A 23,840-nucleotide genomic window follows, 5' to 3' on the forward strand; every position below is an offset into this window, starting at 1 on the left:
AAGCCCATCACGGTCATGCCTGGGCAGAAGACCAAACATTCCACCTCTTTGGTCTGGCAATATTTCTATCCAAATCCGGACAACTGTCTTGCCATATGTAAAGGTGAAATAAGTAGGGGTAGGGACGTTAACCACCTAGGAACATCCTCCCTTATACGGCACCATGCAGCGCGTTCATAAAAAGTTACTGTCAAGTTCAGAAACTTTGGCTAAGACCGTAAGCAGTCCAGGGACACCTAAATCCCGTTGTCCTGTTGTATCCAAGCGCCTGCAAACCACACCGTCAACTCCCTCCTCGTCAATTTCCTCCTTAGTCAGGATCGGAAGAAGTCCTGCAGGCCATGTCACTAGCATGACTGACTCTCCTTTCCGGGATTCCTCCGGAGGATCCTGCATTGCTACGCCTCCTGCTGCCGCTGCTGCTGTTGGTGGGAGTCGTTCATCATCCCAGAGAGGAAGTAGGAACACCACTTTTACTAAACAATTGACCCTCCAACAGTCCTTAGCGAGGAGGATGAAGTACGACAGCAGTCATCCTGAAGCAAAACGTATAACTGAGGCTTTGACTGCTATGTTGGTGTTAGACGTGCGTCCGGTATCCGCCCATTAGTGCAGTGGGATTTAGACAATTGATGGAGGTAGTGTGTCCCCGGTTCCAAATCCCGTCTAGATTCGACGTCACTAGGCAGGCGATACCAAGACTGTACAGAAACGTCAGAAAAAGTGTCCTCAGTGTCCCGAAAAATGCCGTTGTACCCAATGTCCACTTAACCACGGACATATGGACAAGTGGAACAGGGCAGACTAAGGACTATATGACTGTGACAGCCCACTGGGTAGATGTATCACCTTACGCAGCAACAGCAGCAGCGTCACCAGTAGCAGCATCTCAGAAATGCCAGCTCGTTCCAAGGCAGGCTACACTGTGTATCACCGGTTTCAGTAAGAGGCACACCGCCGACAACCTCTTAGAGAAACGCCACCAATATTGTGCGGGCATTACATCTGGGCAAATTCCAGCACGTCCCATGTTTTGCTCACACAATAAACTTGGTGGTGCAGAATTTTCTGAAAAGCAACTGGGGCGTGCAGGAGACGCTTTGGGTGGCCCGAAAAATTTCTGGCCACTTTCGCCATTCAGCGACTGCGTGCCGAAGACTGGAGTGCCAGCAAACCTGCCCCGCCATCACCTGAAGCAAGAGGTTGTGACGCGGTGGAACTCAACCCTCTATATGCTTCAGAGGATGGAGGAGCAGCAAAAAGCCATTCAAGCCTATACATCCACCTATGACATATGCATACCCCCTGTATGCACCTGACTCAAGCGCAGTGGAGAATGATTTCCGTGTTGTGCAAGGTTCTCCAGCCCTTTGAACTTGCCACACGTGAAGTCAGTTCAGACACTGCCAGCTTGAGTCAGGTCATTCCCCTCATCAGGCTTTTGCAAAAGCAGCTGGAGAAAGTGAAGGAGGAGCTAAGACGGAGCGATTCCGCTCGGCATGTGGGACTTGTGGATGAAGCCCTTCATTCGCTTTGCCAGGATTCCAGGGTGGTCAATCTGTTGAAATCAGACCACTACATTTTGGCCACCGTGCTCGATCCTAGGTTTAAAGTCTATGTGGTGTCTCTCTTTCCGGCCGACACAAGCCTGCAGAGGTGCAAAGACCTGCTAGTGAAAACACTGTCAGCTGAAGCAGAACGTGACACGTCAACAGCTCCTTCTTCATTTTCTCCCGCAACTGGGGCTGCCAGGAAAAAACTTAGGTATCCTAAGCAACCCGCTGGCGGTGATGCAGGGCAGGCAGGACCAAGTTTAGACATCTGGTCCGGACTGAAGGACCTGGCAACAATTTCTGACATGTCTACTGTCACTACATATGATACTGTCACTATTGACAGAATGGTGGAGGATTACATCGGTGACAGCATCCAAGTAGGCATGTCAGACAGTCCATACCTGTACTGGCAGGAAAAATAGGCAATTTGGAGGCCCCTGTACAAACTGGCTCTATTTTACCTGAGTTGCCCCCCCTCCTGTGTGTACTCCGAAAGAGTGTTTAGTGCAGCCGGGAACCTTGTCAGCGAAAGGCGTAGGAGGTTGCTTCCACAAAATGTGGAGAAGATGATGTTCATAAAAATGAATTATCAACTCTTCCAGGGAGACCAGCCTCCAGAACGTACAGAGGGACCTGTGGTGGTGGATTCCAGCTGGGAAGAATTAATAATCTGTGAGGATGAGGATGTACACAACACTGAAGAGGGTGAGGAATCGGTGGATGAGGAGGATGAGGACGACATCTTGCCTCCGTAGAGCCAGTTTGTGCAGGGACAGATTAATTGCCAGCTTGTTTTGTGGGGGCCCAAACGAACCAATCATTTCAGCCACAGTTGTGTGGCAGACCCTGGCACTGAAATGATTGGTTTGTTAAAGTGTGCATGTCCTGTTTATACAACATAAGGGTGGGTGGGAGGGCCCAAGGACAATTCCATCTTGCACCTCTTTTTTTTCTTTGCATTATGTACAGTTTGGTGGCCTAGTTTTTCAAACTGCCATCCTGTCTGCCACTGCAGTGTCATTCCTAGATGGGTCACGTGTTTGTGCCGCCCACTCGTGTCGCTTAGCATAGTCATCCAGCTACCTCGGTGCAACCTTTTTGACATAAAAACACTATTGTGAGGTGTGAGGTGTTCAGAATAGACTGGAAATTAGTGGAAATTAAGGTTATTGAGGTTAATAATAGCATAGGAGCAGAAAAACCAACACATTCTGTGATTTTAGCTGTTTTTATGCTTTTTAAAGAAAAAATACAGATCCAAAACACAAAACCCAGAACCCAAAACACAGAAGGGTGGTTTTGGCAAAACCAATCCAGATCCAAAACACGAAGAAAGATCCAGATCCAAAACACAAAACACGAAAAGTAGCCGGTGCACACCCCTAATTTACACTATAGTCATATGTGGCTGGTCCCCATATCTACATTATAGCCATATGTGGCTGATCGCCTTATTTACACTATTAATCATATGTGGCTGGTCCCCTTATCTACATTATAGCCATATGTGGCTGATCCCCTTATTTACACTATAGTCATATGTGGCTGGTCCCCTTATCTACACTATAGCCATATGTGGCTGATCCCCTTATTTACACTATAGACAAATGTGGCTGGTCCCCTTATTTACACTATAGTCATATGTGGCTGGTCCCCTTATTTACACTATAGTCATATGTGGCTGGTCCCCTTATTTACACTATAGTCATATGTGGCTTGTCCTCTTCTTTACACTATAGTCATATGTGGCTTGTCCTCTTCTTTACACTATAGTTATATGTGGCTTGTCCTCTTCTTTACACTATAGTCATATGTGGCTTGTCCTCTTCTTTACACTATAGTCATATGTGGCTGGTCCCCTTATTTACACTATAGTCATATGTGGCTGGTCCCCTTATTTACACTATAGTCATATGTGGCTGGTCACCTTCTTTACACTATAGTCATATGTGGCTTGTCCCCTTCTTTACACTATAGTCATATGTGGCTGGTCCCCTTATTTACACTATAGTCATATGTGGCTGGTCCCCTTATTTACACTATAGTCATATGTGGGTGGTCCCCTTATTTACACTATAGTCATATGTGGCTGGTCCCCTTAATTACACTATAGTCATATGTGGCTGGTCCCCTTATTTACACTATAGTCATATGTGGCTTGTCCTCTTCTTTACACTATAGTCATATGTGGGTGGTCCCCTTATTTACACTATAGTCATATGTGGCTGGTCCCCTTATTTACACTATAGTCATATGTGGCTGGTCCCCTTATTTACACTATAGTCATATGTGGCTTGTCCTCTTCTTTACACTATAGTCATATGTGGCTTGTCCTCTTCTTTACACTATAGTCATATGTGGCTTGTCCTCTTCTTTACACTATAGTCATATGTGGCTTGTCCTCTTCTTTACACTATAGTCATATGTGGCTGGTCCCCTTATTTACACTATAGTCATATGTGGCTGGTCCCCTTATTTACACTATAGTCATATGTGGGTGATCCCCTTATTTACACTATAGTCATATGTGGCTGGTCCCCTTATTTACACTATAGTCATATGTGGCTGGTCCTCTTATTTACACTATAGTCATATGTGGCTGGTCCCCTTATTTACACTATAGTCATATGTGGCTGATCCCCTTATTTACACTATAGTCATATGTGGCTGATCCCCTTATTTACACTATAGTCATATGTGGCTGGTCCCCTTATTTACACTATAGTCATATGTGGCTGGTCCCCTTATTTACACTATAGTCATATGTGGCTGGTCCCCTTATTTACACTATAGTCATATGTGGCTGGTCCCCTTATTTACACTATAGTCATATGTGGCTGGTCCCCTTATTTACACTATAGTCATATGTGGCTTGTCCTCTTCTTTACACTATAGTCATATGTGGGTGGTCCCCTTATTTACACTATAGTCATATGTGGCTGGTCCCCTTATTTACACTATAGTCATATGTGGCTGGTCCCCTTATTTACACTATAGTCATATGTGGCTGGTACCTTATCTACACTATGCTATAGTCATATGTGGCTGGTCCCCTTATTTACACTATAGTCATATGTGGCTGGTCCCCTTATTTACACTATAGTCATATGTGGCTGGTCCCCTTATTTACACTATAGTCATATGTGGCTTGTCCTCTTCTTTACACTATAGTCATATGTGGGTGGTCCCCTTATTTACACTATAGTCATATGTGGGTGGTCCCCTTATTTACACTATAGTCATATGTGGCTGATCCCCTTATTTACACTATAGTCATATGTGGCTGGTCCCCTTATTTACACTATAGTCATATGTGGCTGATCCCCTTATTTACACTATAGTCATATGTGGCTGGTACCCTTATTTACACTATAGTCATATGTGGCTGATCCCCTTATTTACACTATAGTCATATGTGGCTGGTCCCCTTATTTACACTATAGTCATATGTGGCTGGTCCCCTTATTTACACTATAGTCATATGTGGCTGGTCCCCTTATTTACACTATAGTCATATGTGGCTGGTCCCCCTATTTACACTATAGTCATATGTGGCTGGTCCCCCAATTTCACACTGTAGTCATATTTGGCTCCTCCACTGTGCAATATAAGTGCTTGTACCTTTCTTTTATCATGTGTGTCTGGTAAACTTAAGGTAGGTACACACCATATAGATATATCTGCAGATGATGGTCGTTCATACAAACTAAACGACCATCATCTGCATGCTGCAGCAGGACGGGCCAGACTGGGGGCGGGAAGGGGGCATTGCCTAATCGCAGAAGGCGTGGCCACATCCCCTTCAGGGAAAAAAAAACATTTACGAAGCGGCGCTGCGCGCTGGGGAGGTGGGCGCTGTGTGCCCCTCAGCCCAGTGCACAGCCAAAGGGGGGCGCGAACAGCATGATCGCTCTCCCCTTTGGCATAGAAGACTGCTTGGGTTGCTGGTTTAGCAGCCTCGGACATTCTCTCAGTGCAGCCCAGCACACAGCAGTGTGTGCTGGGCTGTTGAGGATGGGGAGCTGTGCCGGACCCGGGTAAATAGTACCTGCTCGCGGCACCCCCCCCTCTCTGCACCCCTGTGTACGCGCGATCGGCTGATCACCCATACACACTTGCCGATGGACAGATATGTCTGCAGACATATCTGTTAATTTGCTGTGCAGCACAGCCAATGCGATCTGTCTGTGATCGACGTTGTTCACAGACATATCGTCTGTACACACTGGCCGACTGGGGCACGATATATTAGCCGATTAATTGACTGGCCAGTGTGTACCCAGCATTACAGTATTACCAGTATTACCAGTAGTTCCACTGTTGAATACAGGCATTACCACCTTTAGCAAGCTATCATGTAGATATCGCTGAGGCAGCTGAGTAATATCTTCTTCAGATCTATAGTAAACATGACCCTCTTAAGTTTTGTTTCATTGCACATGTATTATGATTGTTGGTTGTTATTGAATATTCAATGTATTTTCCCCTGATTATACAGCACTGTAGAATTTGTTGCCACAATATAAGTAAAGAGACACTAAAAACAATACTGCAATAATCAAAAGGAGCACATGACACCCAGACTTTGGATGCAGATGATAGTTTTGTTCTTGAAGTCCAAGGTAACAAAGGTTGCAGCAGAGCAAGAGAATTAAAATTAATATGGATTTCTAACTAGTTTCACACTAAAAGGTAATTATTGCCAAGGTTTAACATGCTGCTTATCAAAAGCACGTTACGCATGGTGCAGTTTGCTGTATTTGTACTTCTATATACACTAATCGCTATTATTATACAGTATATTCACTGAATATGGTTATCAGGTACAGTTTTGTATTTTAAAAACAATTTTAATAAATAATAAATTGCAAGTTAGATATAAATCATTACACCCTTAAAACCATTTGCTTAATCATAGAATAAGATAGTCTGTAACCAACAGGTGTAATCAGCTACAGGGGTAGCTGGGATAGTATCTGCTGGGCCACATCATGATCTGGGGAATCCCCAATTGTACAGTTTAATCATGCATTACTTAAACAAGATAATTGTGTTTATTTCATTAAAAAGGTAATAGTACAGAGATTATAATCAATACTGTATAAACATTTGTAATAATTTAATTGGTGATTCAGGGGTAATTGAGAGGTTGCTAATTGCAATGCATTAACAAAAACTAAATTCTGCCAACTTTATGAAGCCAGTAAGATTTACACCGTTTATATTTATACGAACAGCAGCAATCACAATAAAGAGAATAGGAACTGCAGCCAGCCCCCATAAGACTGAATGCTCTCAGCTGATGGTTAGGGGTGGGACGCAGTCATATAGAACAGGTCTCAACACTCCTTCATTTATTGGCACTGTTCGCCATGTTCACACCCGCTGCAACCTGCCATGCTCATGCAGTGTGTGGCGAGACCTGCATAGACGCTCGCAGTGCAGGATGAGAGTTTCTAATGATAATGGTATGCGCTCTGGGTGAGGGGGTGAAGGAAGTGCAGCACAGGGTACACTGACTGCTGTCCTACTGTAATACAGCTCCGATGTTCGTCCAATACTGGACGCAGGGCGAGGAGTCACATAGAGGAAGCAAAGTTGTGGTGGTGCACATGTGCACTGCATGAGGCTGCACCTATGTAAATGACTCTGAGCTGCCTCTCTAAAGCAACAGGCAGTGTACAGCCCAGCTCTCACAGCCTAGTTCAGTGTTGGCTAACCTTGACACTCCAGCTGTTATGGAACTACATAACCTAGCATGCACTGCTACAGTTTTGCTATTAGGGCATGCTAAAACTGTGGCAGGGCATGCTGGGATATATAGTTCCACAACAGCTGGAGTGTCAAGGTTAGCCAACACTGGCCTAGTTGCCTGCCCATATTATTCAGTATGGAACCAGCTTGAGTTGTATATGCCCCAGCAGTTGTGTTTGGGTGGATTAATAATAGCAATATGTTATTTTGCATGCAGTAATTATGGGTGTGATTAGTATCTGCCAACAAGGCTCCAAATGATGGGTACACAGTAGGACAAAGGAGCGTTCAGCAGTCCAATCCACTGTCTGAGCGGCCGATACAGCTATAGCTATAAATACTTACCAATCAGCTTCTCAATATGTCTGGGCTGACATCACAACTAGATGGCATTTAAATTTGACAACCTGGTTGAAATATCAGTGTCGGCGGTTCCTGCAGCAAGTGTATGGGCAGTTGACGAGTCGTCTGTACACACATGCAGATATATCTGAAAGATATATCGGCATCGGCTGTGCCTCAGGGCTGACCTGATATGTCTGTGAACAACATAATTCACAGACATATCGGGTGTACCCACCTGGCGATGCACTCGCGATATATTGTTCATCAATCTACACACCTGTCGATAGATCGATAGGTGTGTACCCAGCATTAGTTTTATTTAAATTTGGTCTTAATTCCGATGTACAGTATTACACAGCCGCAGGGCTGTGCAAGACTGTACAACTAAAATGCAAATGCAACAACAGGTTTCTGTAGGAAATAGACACCTCTTGCATGCGTCTGGAATCCCAGTGCTGCGTCTGAACAAATTTTGTGGAATGGTCCTGGGCTCCGCCCCCCAAATGCAGCAGAATGTAAATCATGCTGGGGGTAAGAAGGGGCTGCGAGTGATCACACAGGACCTGTTCTGCATATGCACAGATCACAAAACATTGCATTTGTATCTAAACCATTGGGTTTGCGTATAAATCCGGATCAGGCCCCTAGTCTCCAAAATGACAACTGAAATCACGAAGGTGAACTAATCATTTTACTAATCCCTATGCTCAACTCTACAAAAATAAAAAAAATAAAAAATTGGAAGATTCATCCACATCATTCTAGAATTGTTGTCTTGATAGAGCTACAAATGCTTCATAGATCATTTCTTACCTTTACATTGTCTCCTTTCCTCACTGACAGTTCACGGTCATTCCTGGCTTCAAAATCATAAAGGACTTTAATGTGGAGTGGTGAGAAGTGTCTGAACGAGAGATAATTGTGACAGTTGACAACAAAATAATATTAGGAAGTTTTGGGTGCCATTGACTAGTCTTATGCTACAAATTCAAATAACAATTCAACATCTTTTGAGGTGGACTTATGTCAGTTTGTGACATATATATACTGTATGCATTTCCATACTGCGCATGAATACCAAAAAGTATACATTAAATTTGTGGCATTGTAGACTTGTGACCCCTTAGATCCACAGAGAAGGAAGGGTGCAAGACAATCTTAAATTGATTAGAATAAGGGCCTATTCATATAATGGTAGCATGCTCCCTGGAGTTGCGACCTAATAAAACTTGGATCCCTGGATAAGTATCTTAGGAAGCGTATCTTTTGGATATACTGGTGGCCTAGTATAAAGATTAGCTATTATGATGATAAGTGCACATATGAATTCATTATATGATTTTTTTTAAGTGTATCTTCGACTTGTGACTCCTCTTCCCTGGAATAGTGGAATGGGACTAGACTGTGGAGGAGATGCACTAATCCTTGGAGAGTGATAAAGGGGAGAGTGATAAAGTACCAACCATTCAGCTCCTGTCAGTTTAAGGCTGTGTTTGAAAACTGACAGTTAGGAGCTGATTGGTTGGTACATAATCAATCTCCACTTTCACTCCTCAAGGCTTAGTGCATCTCTCCCAATATGCTGAAAAAAGTAACATGCTTGCATAATTATAATATAATTAGGTGAGGACCAGTTGCTAATCTAGAGGGAAGGAAGAAGGAGGGTGATAGGAGCACAGTCCGTCCTTGAGCACAGCAGAATAAGAGGGGTCCAGGATTTTTCATTGCAGCTTAACTCTATGGATGCAACAGGCATCTGGTCCTGCTGGGGGACCACCAAGTGGCTGCTGAGCAATGACAGCAGTGAGTGCAGCAAATCACTTATGAATCATCTCTTTCTGCACATTTCATAACTGATATGCTGCTCGTTGCTCATCAGTCCCTTGGAGTTCCCACGGCAGAGGAGGAGATAGAATCAATCAATAATTCACCCTCCACATCCCCCCCCCCCCAAAAAAAGAAGAAAAGTCTAGTTACCCCCGTGGCAAGGACACTTCAGCAGATATGTCTCTCAATAAGGTACTGGAGTGTTACTACAATAATATACATTGATGATGCTGGTGACCTCTCAGGAGCACTATCTAGCAACTTCTAATTGGCTGTTATCTTTAGCGTGGCAGCTATATTATATCAAGTCGTGGCCATCTATTATCTTCAGAAAAGAAGATTCCTATTTCAGTTTTAAAGGAGTAAACATGACGGTGTTTGGATTTAAATACATTTTATTATTAACTGTCAAGAAGACACTATTCTCTCTTATATATAGGACTCATTATTACATTATTATATTCTGCATAAATAGGGCAATGAGACATGTATTTATTACTTATGCTATCAAGTTACATCTCTATGTTATAGTGGGACCTAAGTATACACACTTGTACGCCTAACCATATATCTTGTGCAAATGCTACTGTTTATCAGATGGTTGCATTGACATGCAACCTAGTCAATATTTACAAGTGCACCTTTTTGTGTGTGTGTGAGTGTGTGGGTGTAGTTTCCTACACACATTCACAGAGCAAATGTGTCAAACTCTAAAGCTGGGTACACACTATACAAAATATTGGCTGATCTTGCGACCCGCAATCACATAGTGTAACTGTATACCCCCTAATCCACCCAATTCATCATATGATGATATGGATGGTGACATTTTCCCATCAGATGGGACAATTTGACAAACAAAGCAGTGTAACTAATTTATGCATGTAACGATTTATCGCACTGTCATATGGCGAATCATACTTTTTGTGGTGATGTGATATATAATTATATCATATTGCCGTGTTGTGATGTGTACCCAGTTTATATGAGCCCCATAGTTTTGTCCCTTAAAGAAGTTGTATTAGCTGTCCATATATGTTGTTCCTTAATTAATACAAAATAATTTGTATTTTGGAATATTTTTACTCACCGGTTAGTAGGCGGTGTCTGACTATTTCTTGCAATCTAGAGTTTGAAAAAAATATATGCTAAAACAAACTTTAAATATTAACACACACAGTTTATATAGTACATTATATTAAAAAGATGTATCTATATTTGAAACTGGATGTATGAAATTAATATACTTATTTATGTGCCATTATAATACTGTATTAGTTCTCTAGGTAATCCAACAAGGATCAATAATCATACAATTCAATACTGTGACGTGTACAGCTATTGGTGAAAGTAAACTTATACTGTATTGTGTCTGATTTTATATTTTTGGTGACATGATGCTCATGTCCTACACAAATTATACATGTATTAATAGTTACTAAGAATTATTTAAGTTACTAAGCAATTAAGACCTATTCCCCCTCTCTGCAGCTTCCTTCTATAATGTCATGTTCAAAGAAAAGATTTGGATGGGATTTCAGTAAGCCTCCTGATGTAAGCCATGTGGGAGTGTTATTTTTTGTGAACTAACGGTCAAAATGCATCCCATTCCCAATAGTGGGAGTAATAACACAGAAAAAGTTTGAGGAAGTGTATAATGTAGCTGTTGCACTGGCTCTATGTCCCTAATGCTTTCTCTAAGGTAATGTAAACTTCATTTAAACATCACAGTGTTGTGTTATTTCAGTTTTACATTTTATGGTAACATGCCTTTCTTCTGTTCGAAGTGATGTGGTGGAAACATTCCCATGGGAACTCACTCCTGAGTAGTTTGGCTGTTGTAACAAATGTGTATTATTTGAAGCCATTCTAGCTTGCAGGAGACTAATTGGTTATGTGTAATCTGTGATGTATGTATTCTCCCAACAAAATACTGAGACGTTAAAAACAGTCAAATGTAAATTAACCCTCTGTCTCAGCTAGGCAGGAGGAGAGTATTCATTCAAATGGCTTGTATTCATATTAGGAGGGCCCTGTGTGGCAGTGGTAGAGTTCTTTGTTAAATTACATTGAAATAAGAGGTTTGGGCGTGATTCAATTGGGCGCTAGGTTTAGCGAGGTGAAAAACCTTGTGCCCAATTATGGATTACCGCGGGTACTGTATGCGCATTCCCGATACCCATGCTATCCAATTTAAAAAAAGTAGTTGCAGGGTTTTCAGAGCTGAAAACCCTGTGGTGGTCTCCACGGTTCCCAGTGGCCATGTTGTCACTGGGGAGGGGGCTGCTGGAAGTCAGTTGCAAGGGGGAATACACTCACTAGGGGGTCACACACACACTTACAAACACTCACATACTCACTCTGCTGCAGAAGACCGGGCTCCCGACGTTGGATGCAGAAGAAACCGCTTAAGGACTAATTAAGCCAATTGGAAACAAATGCTTTATTAGTCCTAAGGGGTGGTGCTGCTGGGGTCCAAGAGCAAGTACCGCTGATTTTTCCTAAAATTAATTATTTTAGGAAAAATCAGACTTGCTCTGGAGGTGTGAGAAATGACAGCGTTCTATTATCTGTCCCCTAATTGAATAGCAAAACCTTGCAGCTGTGGGAAATACCCCGCACCGCAGGGATTTTTAAATTTCCTGTCCGCAATTGGATTCCCTCTTTTGTGTTTTATAGCATTGGAAGATCTGCATTCTTAGAAAGCTCCCGAACCAGTAGAGGTTCCCAAATTCCACCATTAATGTCCACGTTTTAAGGATATCCATGCTTGAGTACAGGTGACTTAAGTAGTATCTCTGTTGATTTGGTTTAACCATCTGAGCTCAAGCATGGATATCCTTAAAACCTGGACAGTTTGCAGAACATAATCTAATTTAGAATGAGGAATTACTCCAGCCAGAAGGTGCATACTTTACAACTTGTGAAAACCATGCTGTAACACGTGGATGTGGGAAAATTTTAAATGGGCAGTTGGCAGATTAATGGGTCTATTTATCAAGCAGTGAAAAGCGTGGAGAAATAGACCAGTGGAGAAGTTGCATAGTTTATTATGGTAATAAAATTTAATTCTATAAAAAACAAGTGTCTTAATATACAAGCTCTCTCAGAGGAACTATAAATGTGACATAAATAAAGTGCATTAGCATAATAAAAAGAGAACCAGTTTGCGAATATATTCTACAAGTAATACCACTGAATTATATGCACCTGCAGCCACTTCTTGAATAGTGGGTGAGTTAATGTATGAAATAGTCAAAACATCCTAAAGCAACAAAGAAATAAAAAAGAAATAAAAATAGCACAAAAAAGAATGAATATAAAACAAGAAATAAAAAAATAATACATTTAAAATACTAGAGCGATAAAGGAAATAAACATAAAATGAAAACAAACATAAATAAAAGGTATCAATATGAATATATACATGTGTAAATAACTGAATATCAAATCTAGTTCCACAAAACTTTTGTATATGCAGTATTTATGGTAGAAAAAAATGATCCATAGAACAGAATGCAATATAGACACAATACTAAATTAAGCAGTATTATACTCTCCAATTCAGATGTCTGGCAATCATCAGAAAGATGAAGATGAACTGTGTCATTCGCATTACAGTACTAATGATGATTTGTGATAAGGGGATTGCTATGATTTGCCAGCAGTCATGTCAACAATCTGTTTGTCAACAGCGTGATGTCGAGCAGAGTATGCTGACATGGTACACAGTATATGTAATATAGTATACAGTATATATAATATACACGATGGTATACGTTCAGGAAGCCAGCGGACGGAATGCCGCCGGCTTCCAGACATTGTTATCCCGACTAGGGACGAATGACAGAAGTCTAAATCTAGACGCCTGTCATTTGACTGATGTCAGGAGACCGGCGCCCGGCATCCCAATCAAGCGGATGCCGGGCGTCGCAGTGGACAGCCGCAGGGGGAAGGGGGATGGTTAGGTTTAGGGCTCCCGGGGGGATTTAGGGTTAGGCACCCTCCCAGGAGATTAGGGTTAGGCTAGGGGGAGGGGGGGGCTAGGGTTAGGCACTCCCGTGGGGAGGTTAGGGTTAGACACCCCCCCGGAGCCTCCTGACGAAGTCCAAGGACGAAACATGTTGGGGCGTGGCCTGGCGTGACCCTCTGTTACTGCTTGACTGGCTGGATTAGATCCTGGAGACGTTCGAGTGAAACACCAGCCTTATTGTTATTTCACTGTTTATGCTTGCGGTGGTATTAGACCGCCTACTTTGGTACGCACGCTGACCTGGAGTCTTTGTTTTTATTAAATAAAACTTTTGTCTGTATTTGATGCACGATGTGGCGCCCCTTTTTTATGCTCTAATATTTCAGATTTCTACCCATTCGGATCTGGGTCTGTGTAAGGGTTAGACGCTGGCTGGTTGCTGTGGCTGCTGGCCTGTGCACTATTAAGATTTCAATTGAAACCAAAAAGTCAGTGTGTCTCTGTGAAATCACTTCAGGACTGTGGTATCCTGTCCTATTTCATTGACTATTTTGTACTAGCGCACAGACTTTTTTTTTTTTTTTTCTATCTATCTTCACTTTAAGTTTTACAGCATTGACTAGAGCTAAAAAAATTCAGATCACCAGTATTATAACTAAATGCGAATGAATGTAGGTGTATAGCATCTTCATTGGTACAGTTTTATTAACTAATAAATAGTTTTTTAACCATACTAATGTGCATCATCATTGATTTTTAGATCTGTTACAAAAGGCACATACGGATTAACACCATAATTACGCAAATAGGTTGAGCGCTGGGTAATTTAAAAGCGAAAATTTGTCCTTCTGTCTTTCTGTACAAATCCACAGTTTACAAGGAACGATCGTGAAATTTTTCACATTTAGACACACATCTATAGATGTATAAGTAACCCCTCCATACCTTCTGAGGAAACCGGGATGGTAATACCCGGAGAAATGCGTCAAGGTCAGAGAGATTATTCTGCACAAGCTCTTTCCTTACATCCCCTCATGCTGACTCTCCTTTTTATAAATCTGCCAGGAGAAAACACTGAGCAGCTTACTCAGTGTCATGTTTTTCATGTTGTAAATGTGCACTCTTATAAAAAGTTTGCTCACAGAAACATTTTTAAAAACACAAGCTGGCATTCAAAAAAAATGATTTCTTTTACACCTCTTCATACCTCTGGTTGGCCACTACTGGGCGCTATCTGCGGAGGAATCCACCCGTCAGAGAACAATGGGGTATATGAGGGTACCATCTTTCCATTGGGCCAGTCAGATCTATATTGAAAAAATAATATACATTGTTAAAGTCAAATAATTGGTTATGATCGTTGTACAATTATTATCTGACAATCTAATCGTCTATTGTCTGATGATGTGTTTCCACAACGCTACTTTGCGTCGCGCAATCCGATGCACTAAACTGCATATTCACAACACACATTCACTGATGCACATAATGCACACACATATAAATGTATATATACTTATATACACGGATGCTCATATGCGTATACACATACTTACACATGGATGCTCATTTGTATATAGTTGCTAATTCAACACACAGAGGCACATATGCGGACGCATATGTGCAAGATGGTTCCCACACATTATAGTTAATCACCAGTGTTATTAAAGGTATTTTTAGATAATAATTATGATGGAATATGTACTTAAACAAGATCTAAGGTTTGGAATATAATGGACATGTCATGTTTGGTATCATACTAAATCCCTGTTTATTTGCAGACTCCCGTTCCTATCGGCAAAGGAGTCGCATCTTGCGTCCGCTGGTTATGGATGATAGGGAGTTATTGCATAGAATGTTAGTATCTACATGCATTGTCGTAGCTAGTATTAACCAGTTGTTTGGCGGGAAACTACACAAAGAGACCGTTGGAGAACTGAGACATGCCCCTGATGACAACGTATGAATCAACCAATGACCAGATTATCCTGAAGCAAGAACCAATGGAAACCTGTCAACTAGTTCCTTTGTTAACATTGAACTCTGTAAGGTATATAAGCAGTGACTCGACCCCAGTGTACAGACATCCTCTTTGATGATCACAGGCTTCTGGATTGATGACTGTATACTGGGACCAGTGCACAAGCGTATGTATCGGTTTGTACTATTTTATTGCTTTTTACTCTAATTGTTAAATCTTTCATTGTGTTACTTTTTCTTTACATAAATAACTTTTTGTGCTTTGGAAACACATGATTGGACTGGAAAGCAATTCTTTCTTAAGCGACTTGCAACGCTAAATAGCGACTATTAGGAATCAATAACATGAAAAATATACCGACTTGAGAACATTTACTTTAGAGTATTTTTATCACTTGAATTTTATGTTTGCTTATAAGACTACCCATTTTAAAATTTCTGTAATTCTGAATATATGTAACAAACGTGTACTCTGACGTGAAATTAGAGTTTGGGTTCTGTGTCATTACCTTGTTCTTAACCACGCTTCCCCCAAACTTTCCCACAGCTGCCTCTCTTTATCTGTCACACACGAGTTCAGTAGCAGTATGGCCTTTTGTGTAAGGAAAGGAGACACCACAGAACTGGGGGTGTTTTTCCCTGGACATTTGGACAGGATCTGTAACAGAGATGCAGTTTATGAAATGACTTAGTGCCAATGTAAAAGCAATTGTGCCCTTTTATCCTTACCCTTGGTAGCAAGTTCAGCAACATGTGAACTAATTCCGCAGCGCTTGGCTGGTACATCTGGTCCTTGACTTTTGCCTGGTGACATAATTCAGAAGTATATTAATTATGGTTTTCATATGTAATCAGGATAGGCCTGTTCTGTTCTAAATGGTAGTATATCACATTTGCTGTAGAACATAGCATATCTACTGTTGTGAATTCTGGAAGCAAGTATGTGTTGGGTAAAGGACACATCATATTGATTTAATGGAATCGGTATGCAATGCCGGTTGTCAGGATGCCTCATGTCAAAATACCGACAGCGGCATCCCGATCGTTGGTATACCGACGAGTTGAGATACTATACTTACTCTCCCCCTAACCCTCCATTCTTGTAACCTAATACTCTCCGTTAGTGCCTAAACCTAAGTCTCCCCCATTGTACCTAAACCCTCCATTGGTGCCTAACGAGCTCAGGGTGAACAGAAACCTCTCATGGTGCCTAACCCTTCCCTCTAGGGGTGCCTAACCCCCCTCCAAACCTAACCCTAACCTGGCTACACTCTCCGCGACTATCCATTAAGATGCCCCCTGGACTTACCTCGTACGGGTTAGGGTCCTTCTGGATTCCGGCGTCAGGATTAAGATAGGTGTCAGTATTTTGATGCCTATCTTAAGTCCCGTGTTGGGCTTCCCCCGTCAAGATTTAGACCGGCGGCATCGCGGCCGCCGGTTTCATGACTACATGCCGTTTTAACTGCTTATTAACAATATTATTGTATTGGGAACAACCAAAAAATAAATGATCTTTCCTCTAGAATTCTAAAGAGGCAGTTTACATGTAATCAAATGTTTATAAACATCCATAGAACAGAATGCAATATAGACACAATACTATATTAAGCAATATTATACTCTCCAATTCAGATGTCTGGCAATCATCAGAAAGATGAAGATGAACTGTGCCATTCGCATTACAGTACTAATGATGATTTGTGATAAGGGGATTGCTATGATTTGCCAACAGTCATGTCGACAATCCGTTTGTCAACAGCGTGATGTTGAGCAGAGAATGTATACAGTATATCGTGTATGATATATATGATTTACACGATATACTGTATGTAAATACATCTTACCACTGTGGGACAGACCGGATTATTTCAATATACAAGAGATCAACCTCTACACATATCTGGTACCAGACCTTTACTGACTCTATTCCATTGGACAATGTTCCCATCCCCTTCCATATCACTATACACGACTGTCCATGTCTCATACTCACATCCATCACACTCCTCCCTCTGTTTGTAGTCTGTCTGGTATCAAGTCCTGTGTTTATGTTAGTATTTAGACAATCACCTTAAAAACACTGTATTTCGATAGTAACATCTGATGATATATATATATATATATATATATATATATATATTAGACAGAAAAACAAAACAGAAATCTATAACCAATGGCGCTGAAAAGTGGAACACTAAGAATGCTTGATGATGTTGATAGATGTCTACACGCAGCTGTTTATGGTTGCAAACCAAAAGGAAACACACACAAAAAAAAACATTAAACAACAGCCCTGTGTACCACCTATAGTCTACATTGAAAATAAAAAATAAAAATGGAAAGTAGAATCCAATACAAAAATTGTGCCAGAAATGAAAAATATTAATGTTAAATAATAACACATACCCCTCTGAGGAAATCCCATTTGGGTAAAAACTAGGGGTGAGCGGGTTCGGATTTCTGAAATCCGAACCCCCCCGAGCCCCCCCGATCCGAGGCAGATCCGAGTCAGGCTCGACTTTTCCCGCCTGACTCGGATCTGAAATCGAGGCAAAACGTCATCATCCCGCCTTCCGAGTCTCGCGGGTTTTGGATCCTATATAAGGTACCCGCGTCGGCGCCATTTTCTCACTCGGCTGTGGACAGTGAAGAGGGAGGGTGGGAGTTAGGGCTGGCTGGGCTGTGTAGTGTAGTGTAGTGCAGAGTAGTGTTGTGTTGTGTTGTGCTGTGCTGTGCTGTGCTGTGCTGCTGTTGTCCACTACTTCAAAGTCCAAAGGGGCTGGCTGTGTTGTGCTGTGCTGCTGTTGTTAATAGGGGCTGTGTCCACTACTTCAAAGTCCATAGGGGCTGGCTGGACTGTGTTGTGCAGTCAGTTCTCCATAGGGGCTGTGTCCACTCCAAAGTCCTGTGCAGTGTCCCAGTCCTAAAGGGGTGCTGTAGTGTTGTCCAGGGGGTGCTCTGTCCATCAAGGGTGCTCCCCCCAAATGCTAAAAAAATAATATTTTTTGTGTGTTTGTGAATTGTGTGCGCAGTAGCCGCACGTGCATCAACAAAGTAGTGCCAAGCGTGCGCCTGTGTCATAAGTATAGGGCCGGCTGGCTTGACCGTTAAAGGGTGCTGTAACCCCCAAAGTACACTCCAGTCCAAACCAAAAAAAAAATTATTTTCTGTGTTTGTGAATTGTGTGCGCAGTAGCCGCACGTGCATCAACAATGTAGTGCCAAGCGTGCGCCTGTGTCATAAGTAAAGGGCCGGCTGGCTTGACCGTTAAAGGGTGCTGTAACCCCCAAAGTACACACCAAACCAAAAAAATTATTTTCTGTGTTTGTGAATTGTGTGCGCAGTAGCCGCACGTGCATCAACAAAGTAGTGCCAAGCGTGCGCCTGTGTCATAAGTAAAGGGCCGGCTGACTTGACCGTTAAAGGGTGCTGTAACCCCCAAAGTACACTCCAGTCCAAACCAAAAAAAAAATTATTTTCTGTGTTTGTGAATTGTGTGCACAGTAGCCGCACGTGCATCAACAAAGTAATGCCAAGCGTGCGCCTGTGTCATAAGTAAAGGGCCGGCTGGCTTGACCGTTAAAGGGTGCTGTAACCCCCAAAGTACACTCCAGTCCAAACCAAAAAAAAAAAAATTTTCTGTGTTTGTGAATTGTGTGCGCAGTAGCCGCACGTGCATCAACAAAGTAGTGCCAAGCGTGCGCCTGTGTCATAAGTAAAGGGCCGGCTGGCTTGACCGTTAAAGGGTGCTGTAACCCCTAAAGTACACTCCAGTCCAAACCAAAAAAAAATTATTTTCTGTGTTTGTGAATTGTGTGCGCAGTAGCCGCACGTGCATCAACAAAGTAGTGCCAAGCGTGCGCCTGTGTCATAAGTAAAGGGCCGGCTGGCTTGACCGTTAAAGGGTGCTGTAACCCCCAAAGTACACTCCAGTCCAAACCAAAAAAAATAATATTTTCTGTGTTTGTGAATTGTGTGCGCAGTAGCCGCATGTGCATCAACAAAGGAGCAGCGCCAAGCGTGCGCCTGAGTCCCATAAGTAAAGACCCGGCAGGCTCATTTCTTAAAGGCTGGTGTAACCCACAAAGTGCACTACTCTCCAGCAAAAATAAAAAAATATTTTCTGTGTTTAGCCGCATGTATATATCAAATCGATATAACATAAATGGAGGACCAAACTTTCTCCGATAAAAATAAAATAGAGAAAGATCAAGAACCACTTCCTCCTAGTGCTGAAGCTGCTGCCACTAGTCATGACATAGATGATAACATGCCATCAACGTCGTCTGCCAAGGCCGATGCCCAATGTCATAATAGAGGGCACATACAATCCCAAATGACAAAGTTCAGGAAAATGACCTTGAAAAAAACATTTAAATCAGCTGAAGAGAAACGTAAACTTGCCAATATGCCATTTACGACACGGAGTGGCAAGGAACGGCTAAGGTCGATCCCTAGTATATTCATGACTAGTGGTTCAGCTTCACATGACGATGGAAGCCCTCCTCCCACTAAAAAATCAAAAGAGTTAAGCTGGCAAAAGCACAGCGAAGAACTGTGCTTTCTAAGAAGATATCACAAATCCCCAAGGAGAGTCCAAGTGTGGTGGCGGTTGCGATGCCTGACCTTCCCAGCACTGGACGGGAAGAGGTGGCTCTTTCCACCATTTGCACGCCCCCTGCAAGTGCTGAAAGGAGCACCCACAGTCCACTTGCTGATATGCAAATTGAAGATGTCACTGTTGAAGTACAACAGGATGAGGATACTGGTGTAGCTGGCGCTGAGGAGGAAGTTGGCGAGGAGGATTCTGATGGTGATGTGGTTTGTTTAAATCAGGCTCCGGGGGAGACAGTTGTTGTCCGTGGGATGAAAAAGCCCATCACGGTCATGCCTGGGCAGAAGACCAAACATTCCACCTCTTTGGTCTGGCAATATTTCTATCCAAATCCGGACAACAACTGTCTTGCCATATGTACCTTATGTAAAGGTGGAATAAGTAGGGGTAGGGATGTTAACCACCTAGGAACATCCTCCCTTATACGGCACCTGCAGCGCGTTCATAATAAGTTACTGTCAAGTTCAGAAACTTTGGCTAAGACCGTAAGCAGTCCAGGGACACCTAAATCCCGTTGTCCTGTTGTATCCAAGCGCCAGCAAACCACACAGTCAACTCCCTCCTCGTCAATTTCCTCCTTAGTCAGGATCGGAAGTAGTCCTGCAGGCCATGTCACTGGCATGACTGACTCTCCTATCGGGGATTCCTCCGGAGGATCCTGCATTGCTACGCCTCCTGCTGCCGCTGCTGCTGTTGCTGCTACTGGGAGTCGTTCATCATCCCAGAGAGGAAGTAGGAACACCACTACTTTTACTAAACAATTGACCCTCCAACAGTCCTTAGCGAGGAGGATGAAGTATGACAGCAGTCATCCTGAAGCAAAACGTATAACTGAGGCCTTGACTGCTATGTTGGTGTTAGACGTGCGTCCGGTATCCGCCATTAGTGCAGTGGGATTTAGACAATTGATGGAGGTAGTGTGTCCCCGGTTCCAAATCCCGTCTAGATTCCACTTCACTAGGCAGGCGATACCGAGACTGTACAGAAACGTCAGAAAAAGTGTCCTCAGTGTCCTGAAAAATGCCGTTGTACCCAATGTCCACTTAACCACGGACATGTGGACAAGTGGAACAGGGCAGACTAAGGACTATATGACTGTGACAGCCCACTGGGTAGATGTATCACCTTACGCAGCAACAGCAGCAGCGTCACCAGTCGCAGCATCTCAGAAACGCTAGCTCGTTCCAAGGCAGGCTACGCTGTGTATCACCGGTTTCAGTAAGAGGCACACCGCCGACAACCTCTTAGAGAAACTGAGGGAAATCATCGCCCAGTGGCTTACCCCACTTAGACTTTCCTGGGGATTTGTGATATCTGACAACGCCACCAATATTGTGCGGGCATTACATCTGGGCAAATTCCAGCACGTCCAATGTTTTGCTCACACAATAAACTTGGTGGTGCAGAATTTTCTGAAAAGCGACAGGGGCGTGCAGGAGACGCTTTGGGTGGCCCGAAAAATTTCGGGCCACTTTCGCCATTCAGCGACTGCGTGCCGAAGACTGGAGCGCCAGCAAACACTCTTGAACCTGCCCCGCCATCACCTGAATCAAGAGGTTGTGACGCGGTGGAACTCAACCCTCTATATGCTTCAGAGGATGGAGGAGCAGCAAAAGGCCATTCAAGCCTATACATCCACCTATGACATAGGCAAAGGAGGGGGTATGCACCTGACTCAAGCGCAGTGGAGAATGATTTCCGTGTTGTGCAAGGTTCTCCAGCCCTTCGAACTTGCCACATGTGAAATCAGTTCAGACACTGCCAGCTTGAGTGAGGTCATTCCCCTCATCAGGCTTTTGCAGAAGCAGCTGGAGAAAGTGAAGGAGGAGCTAAGATGGAGCGATTCCGCTCGGCATGTGGGACTTGTGGATGAAGCCCTTCATTCGCTTTGCCAGGATTCCAGGGTGGTCAATCTGTTGAAATCAGACCACTACATTTTGGCCACCGTGCTCGATCCTAGGTTTAAAGCCTATGTGGTGTCTCTCTTTCCAGCCGACACAAGCCTGCAGAGGTGCAAAGACCTGCTGGTGAACACACTGTCAGCTGAAGCGGAACGTGACACGTCAACAGCTCCTTCTTCATTTTCTCCAGCAACTGGGGCTGCCAGGAAAAAACTTAGGTATCCTAAGCAACCCGCTGGCGGTGATGCAGGGCAGGCAGGACCAAGTTTGGACATCTGGTCCGGACTGAAGGACCAGGCAACAATTTCTGACATGTCTACTGTCACTGCATATGATACTGTCACCATTGACAGAATGGTGGAGGATTACATCGGTGACAGCATCCAAGTAGGCATGTCAGACAGTCCATACTTGTACTGGCAGGAAAAATAGGCAATTTGGAGGCCCCTGTACAAAGGCAAACTGGCTCTATTTTACCTGAGTTGCCCCCCCTCCAGTGTGTACTCCGAAAGAGTGTTTAGTTCAGCCGGGAACCTTGTCAGCGAAAGGCGTAGGAGGTTGCTTCCACAGAATGTGGAGAAGATGATGTTCATCAAAATGAATTATCAGCTCTTCCAGGGAGACCAGCCTCCAGAACGTACAGAGGGACCTGTGGTGGTGGATTCAAGTGGGGACGAGTTAATACTTTGTGAGGATGAGGATGTACACACTGAAGAGGGTGAGGAATCGGTGGATGAGGAGGATGAGGATGACATCTTGCCTCCATAGAGCCAGTTTGTGCAGGGACAGATTAATTGCCAGCTTGTTTTGTGGGGGCCCAAACGAGCCAATCATTTCAGCCACAGTTGTGTGGCAGACCCTGGCGCTGAAATGATTGGTTTGTTAAAGTGTGCATGTCCTGTTTATACAACATAAGGGTGGGTGGGAGGGCCCAAGGACAATTCCATCTTGCACCTCTTTTTTTCCTTTGCATTATGTACAGTTTGGGGCCTAGTTTTTCAAACTGCCATCCTGTTTGCCACTGCAGTATCACGCCTAGATGGGTCACGTGTTTGTGCCGCCCACTCGAGTCGCTTAGCATAGTCATCCAGCTACCTCGGTGCAACCTTTTGGACATAAAAACACTATTGTGAGGTGTGAGGTGTTCAGAATAGACTGGAAATGAGTGAAAATTAAGGTTATTGAGGTTAATAATAGCATAGGAGCAGAAAAACCTACAAATTCTGTGATTTTAGCTGTTTTTATGCTTTTTTAAAAAAAAATACAGATCCAAAACACAAAACCCTGAACCCAAAACACGGAAGGGTGGTTTTGGCAAAACCAATCCAGATCCAAAACACGAAGAAAGATCCAGATCCAAAACCAATACACAAAACACGAAAAGTGGCCGGTGCACACCCCTAGTAAAAACTAGTCAGGGACTCTAACTAGTGCCTTTTATTTGATCACCACCACAAGTCCTGGTCTTGTGACACTTACCTCTACAAGGGCGCATGCAGCGGATGAGTCAAAGTCTGCCATTTGGCTAACTGCACGGAGCAGGGCTGGACAGAGCCTGACCCACAGAGACATCTCTATCTGCCAACACGCTGCTGCGAGACACCAGCACAGCAGACACCATCCAAAAGTTTGTCCATTGAGTTATCTGTCGCAGCACTGTGTAGAGATTGCATCTCGCTTGATTCACGGAACAACACAGACCTGCCAGTCCATCACGCAAAATACATAGATGGCAGCACAGAGGACACCATTTGGCGGCTGAGCATTAGTGCGTCATCAACCACAGTCTAGTATGAAAGTGCATGTTCCTATGTCACAATGGAGCCGACAGACTGCCACACTGTTATCTGGCGACTGAGCAATAGTGCGTCAATTACCGCAAATCA

The 23,840-nt window shown here is 43.3% G+C and overlaps 1 protein-coding gene across 1 annotated transcript in view; it reads right to left on the reverse strand.

Moving 5' to 3' along the window:
- The window catches only part of EPS8L3 (EPS8 signaling adaptor L3), a 166,183-nt gene that overhangs the window by 14,826 nt on the left and 127,517 nt on the right, over nt 1-23,840 (reverse strand). The window contains exons 12-16 of the mRNA XM_088457304.1: nt 16,165-16,239; nt 15,945-16,093; nt 14,663-14,762; nt 10,573-10,607; nt 8,469-8,559 (exon numbers count right to left, since the gene is read on the reverse strand). Of these exons, the coding sequence (XP_088313430.1) occupies nt 8,469-8,559; nt 10,573-10,607; nt 14,663-14,762; nt 15,945-16,093; nt 16,165-16,239 (450 nt within the window). The remainder of the gene's footprint in view (nt 1-8,468; nt 8,560-10,572; nt 10,608-14,662; nt 14,763-15,944; nt 16,094-16,164; nt 16,240-23,840) is intronic.

The sequence above is a fragment of the Taudactylus pleione genome, unplaced genomic scaffold (assembly GCF_031769625.1).
Source record: "Taudactylus pleione unplaced genomic scaffold, aTauple2 ptg000755l, whole genome shotgun sequence".
Lineage (NCBI taxonomy): Eukaryota > Metazoa > Chordata > Amphibia > Anura > Myobatrachidae > Taudactylus > Taudactylus pleione.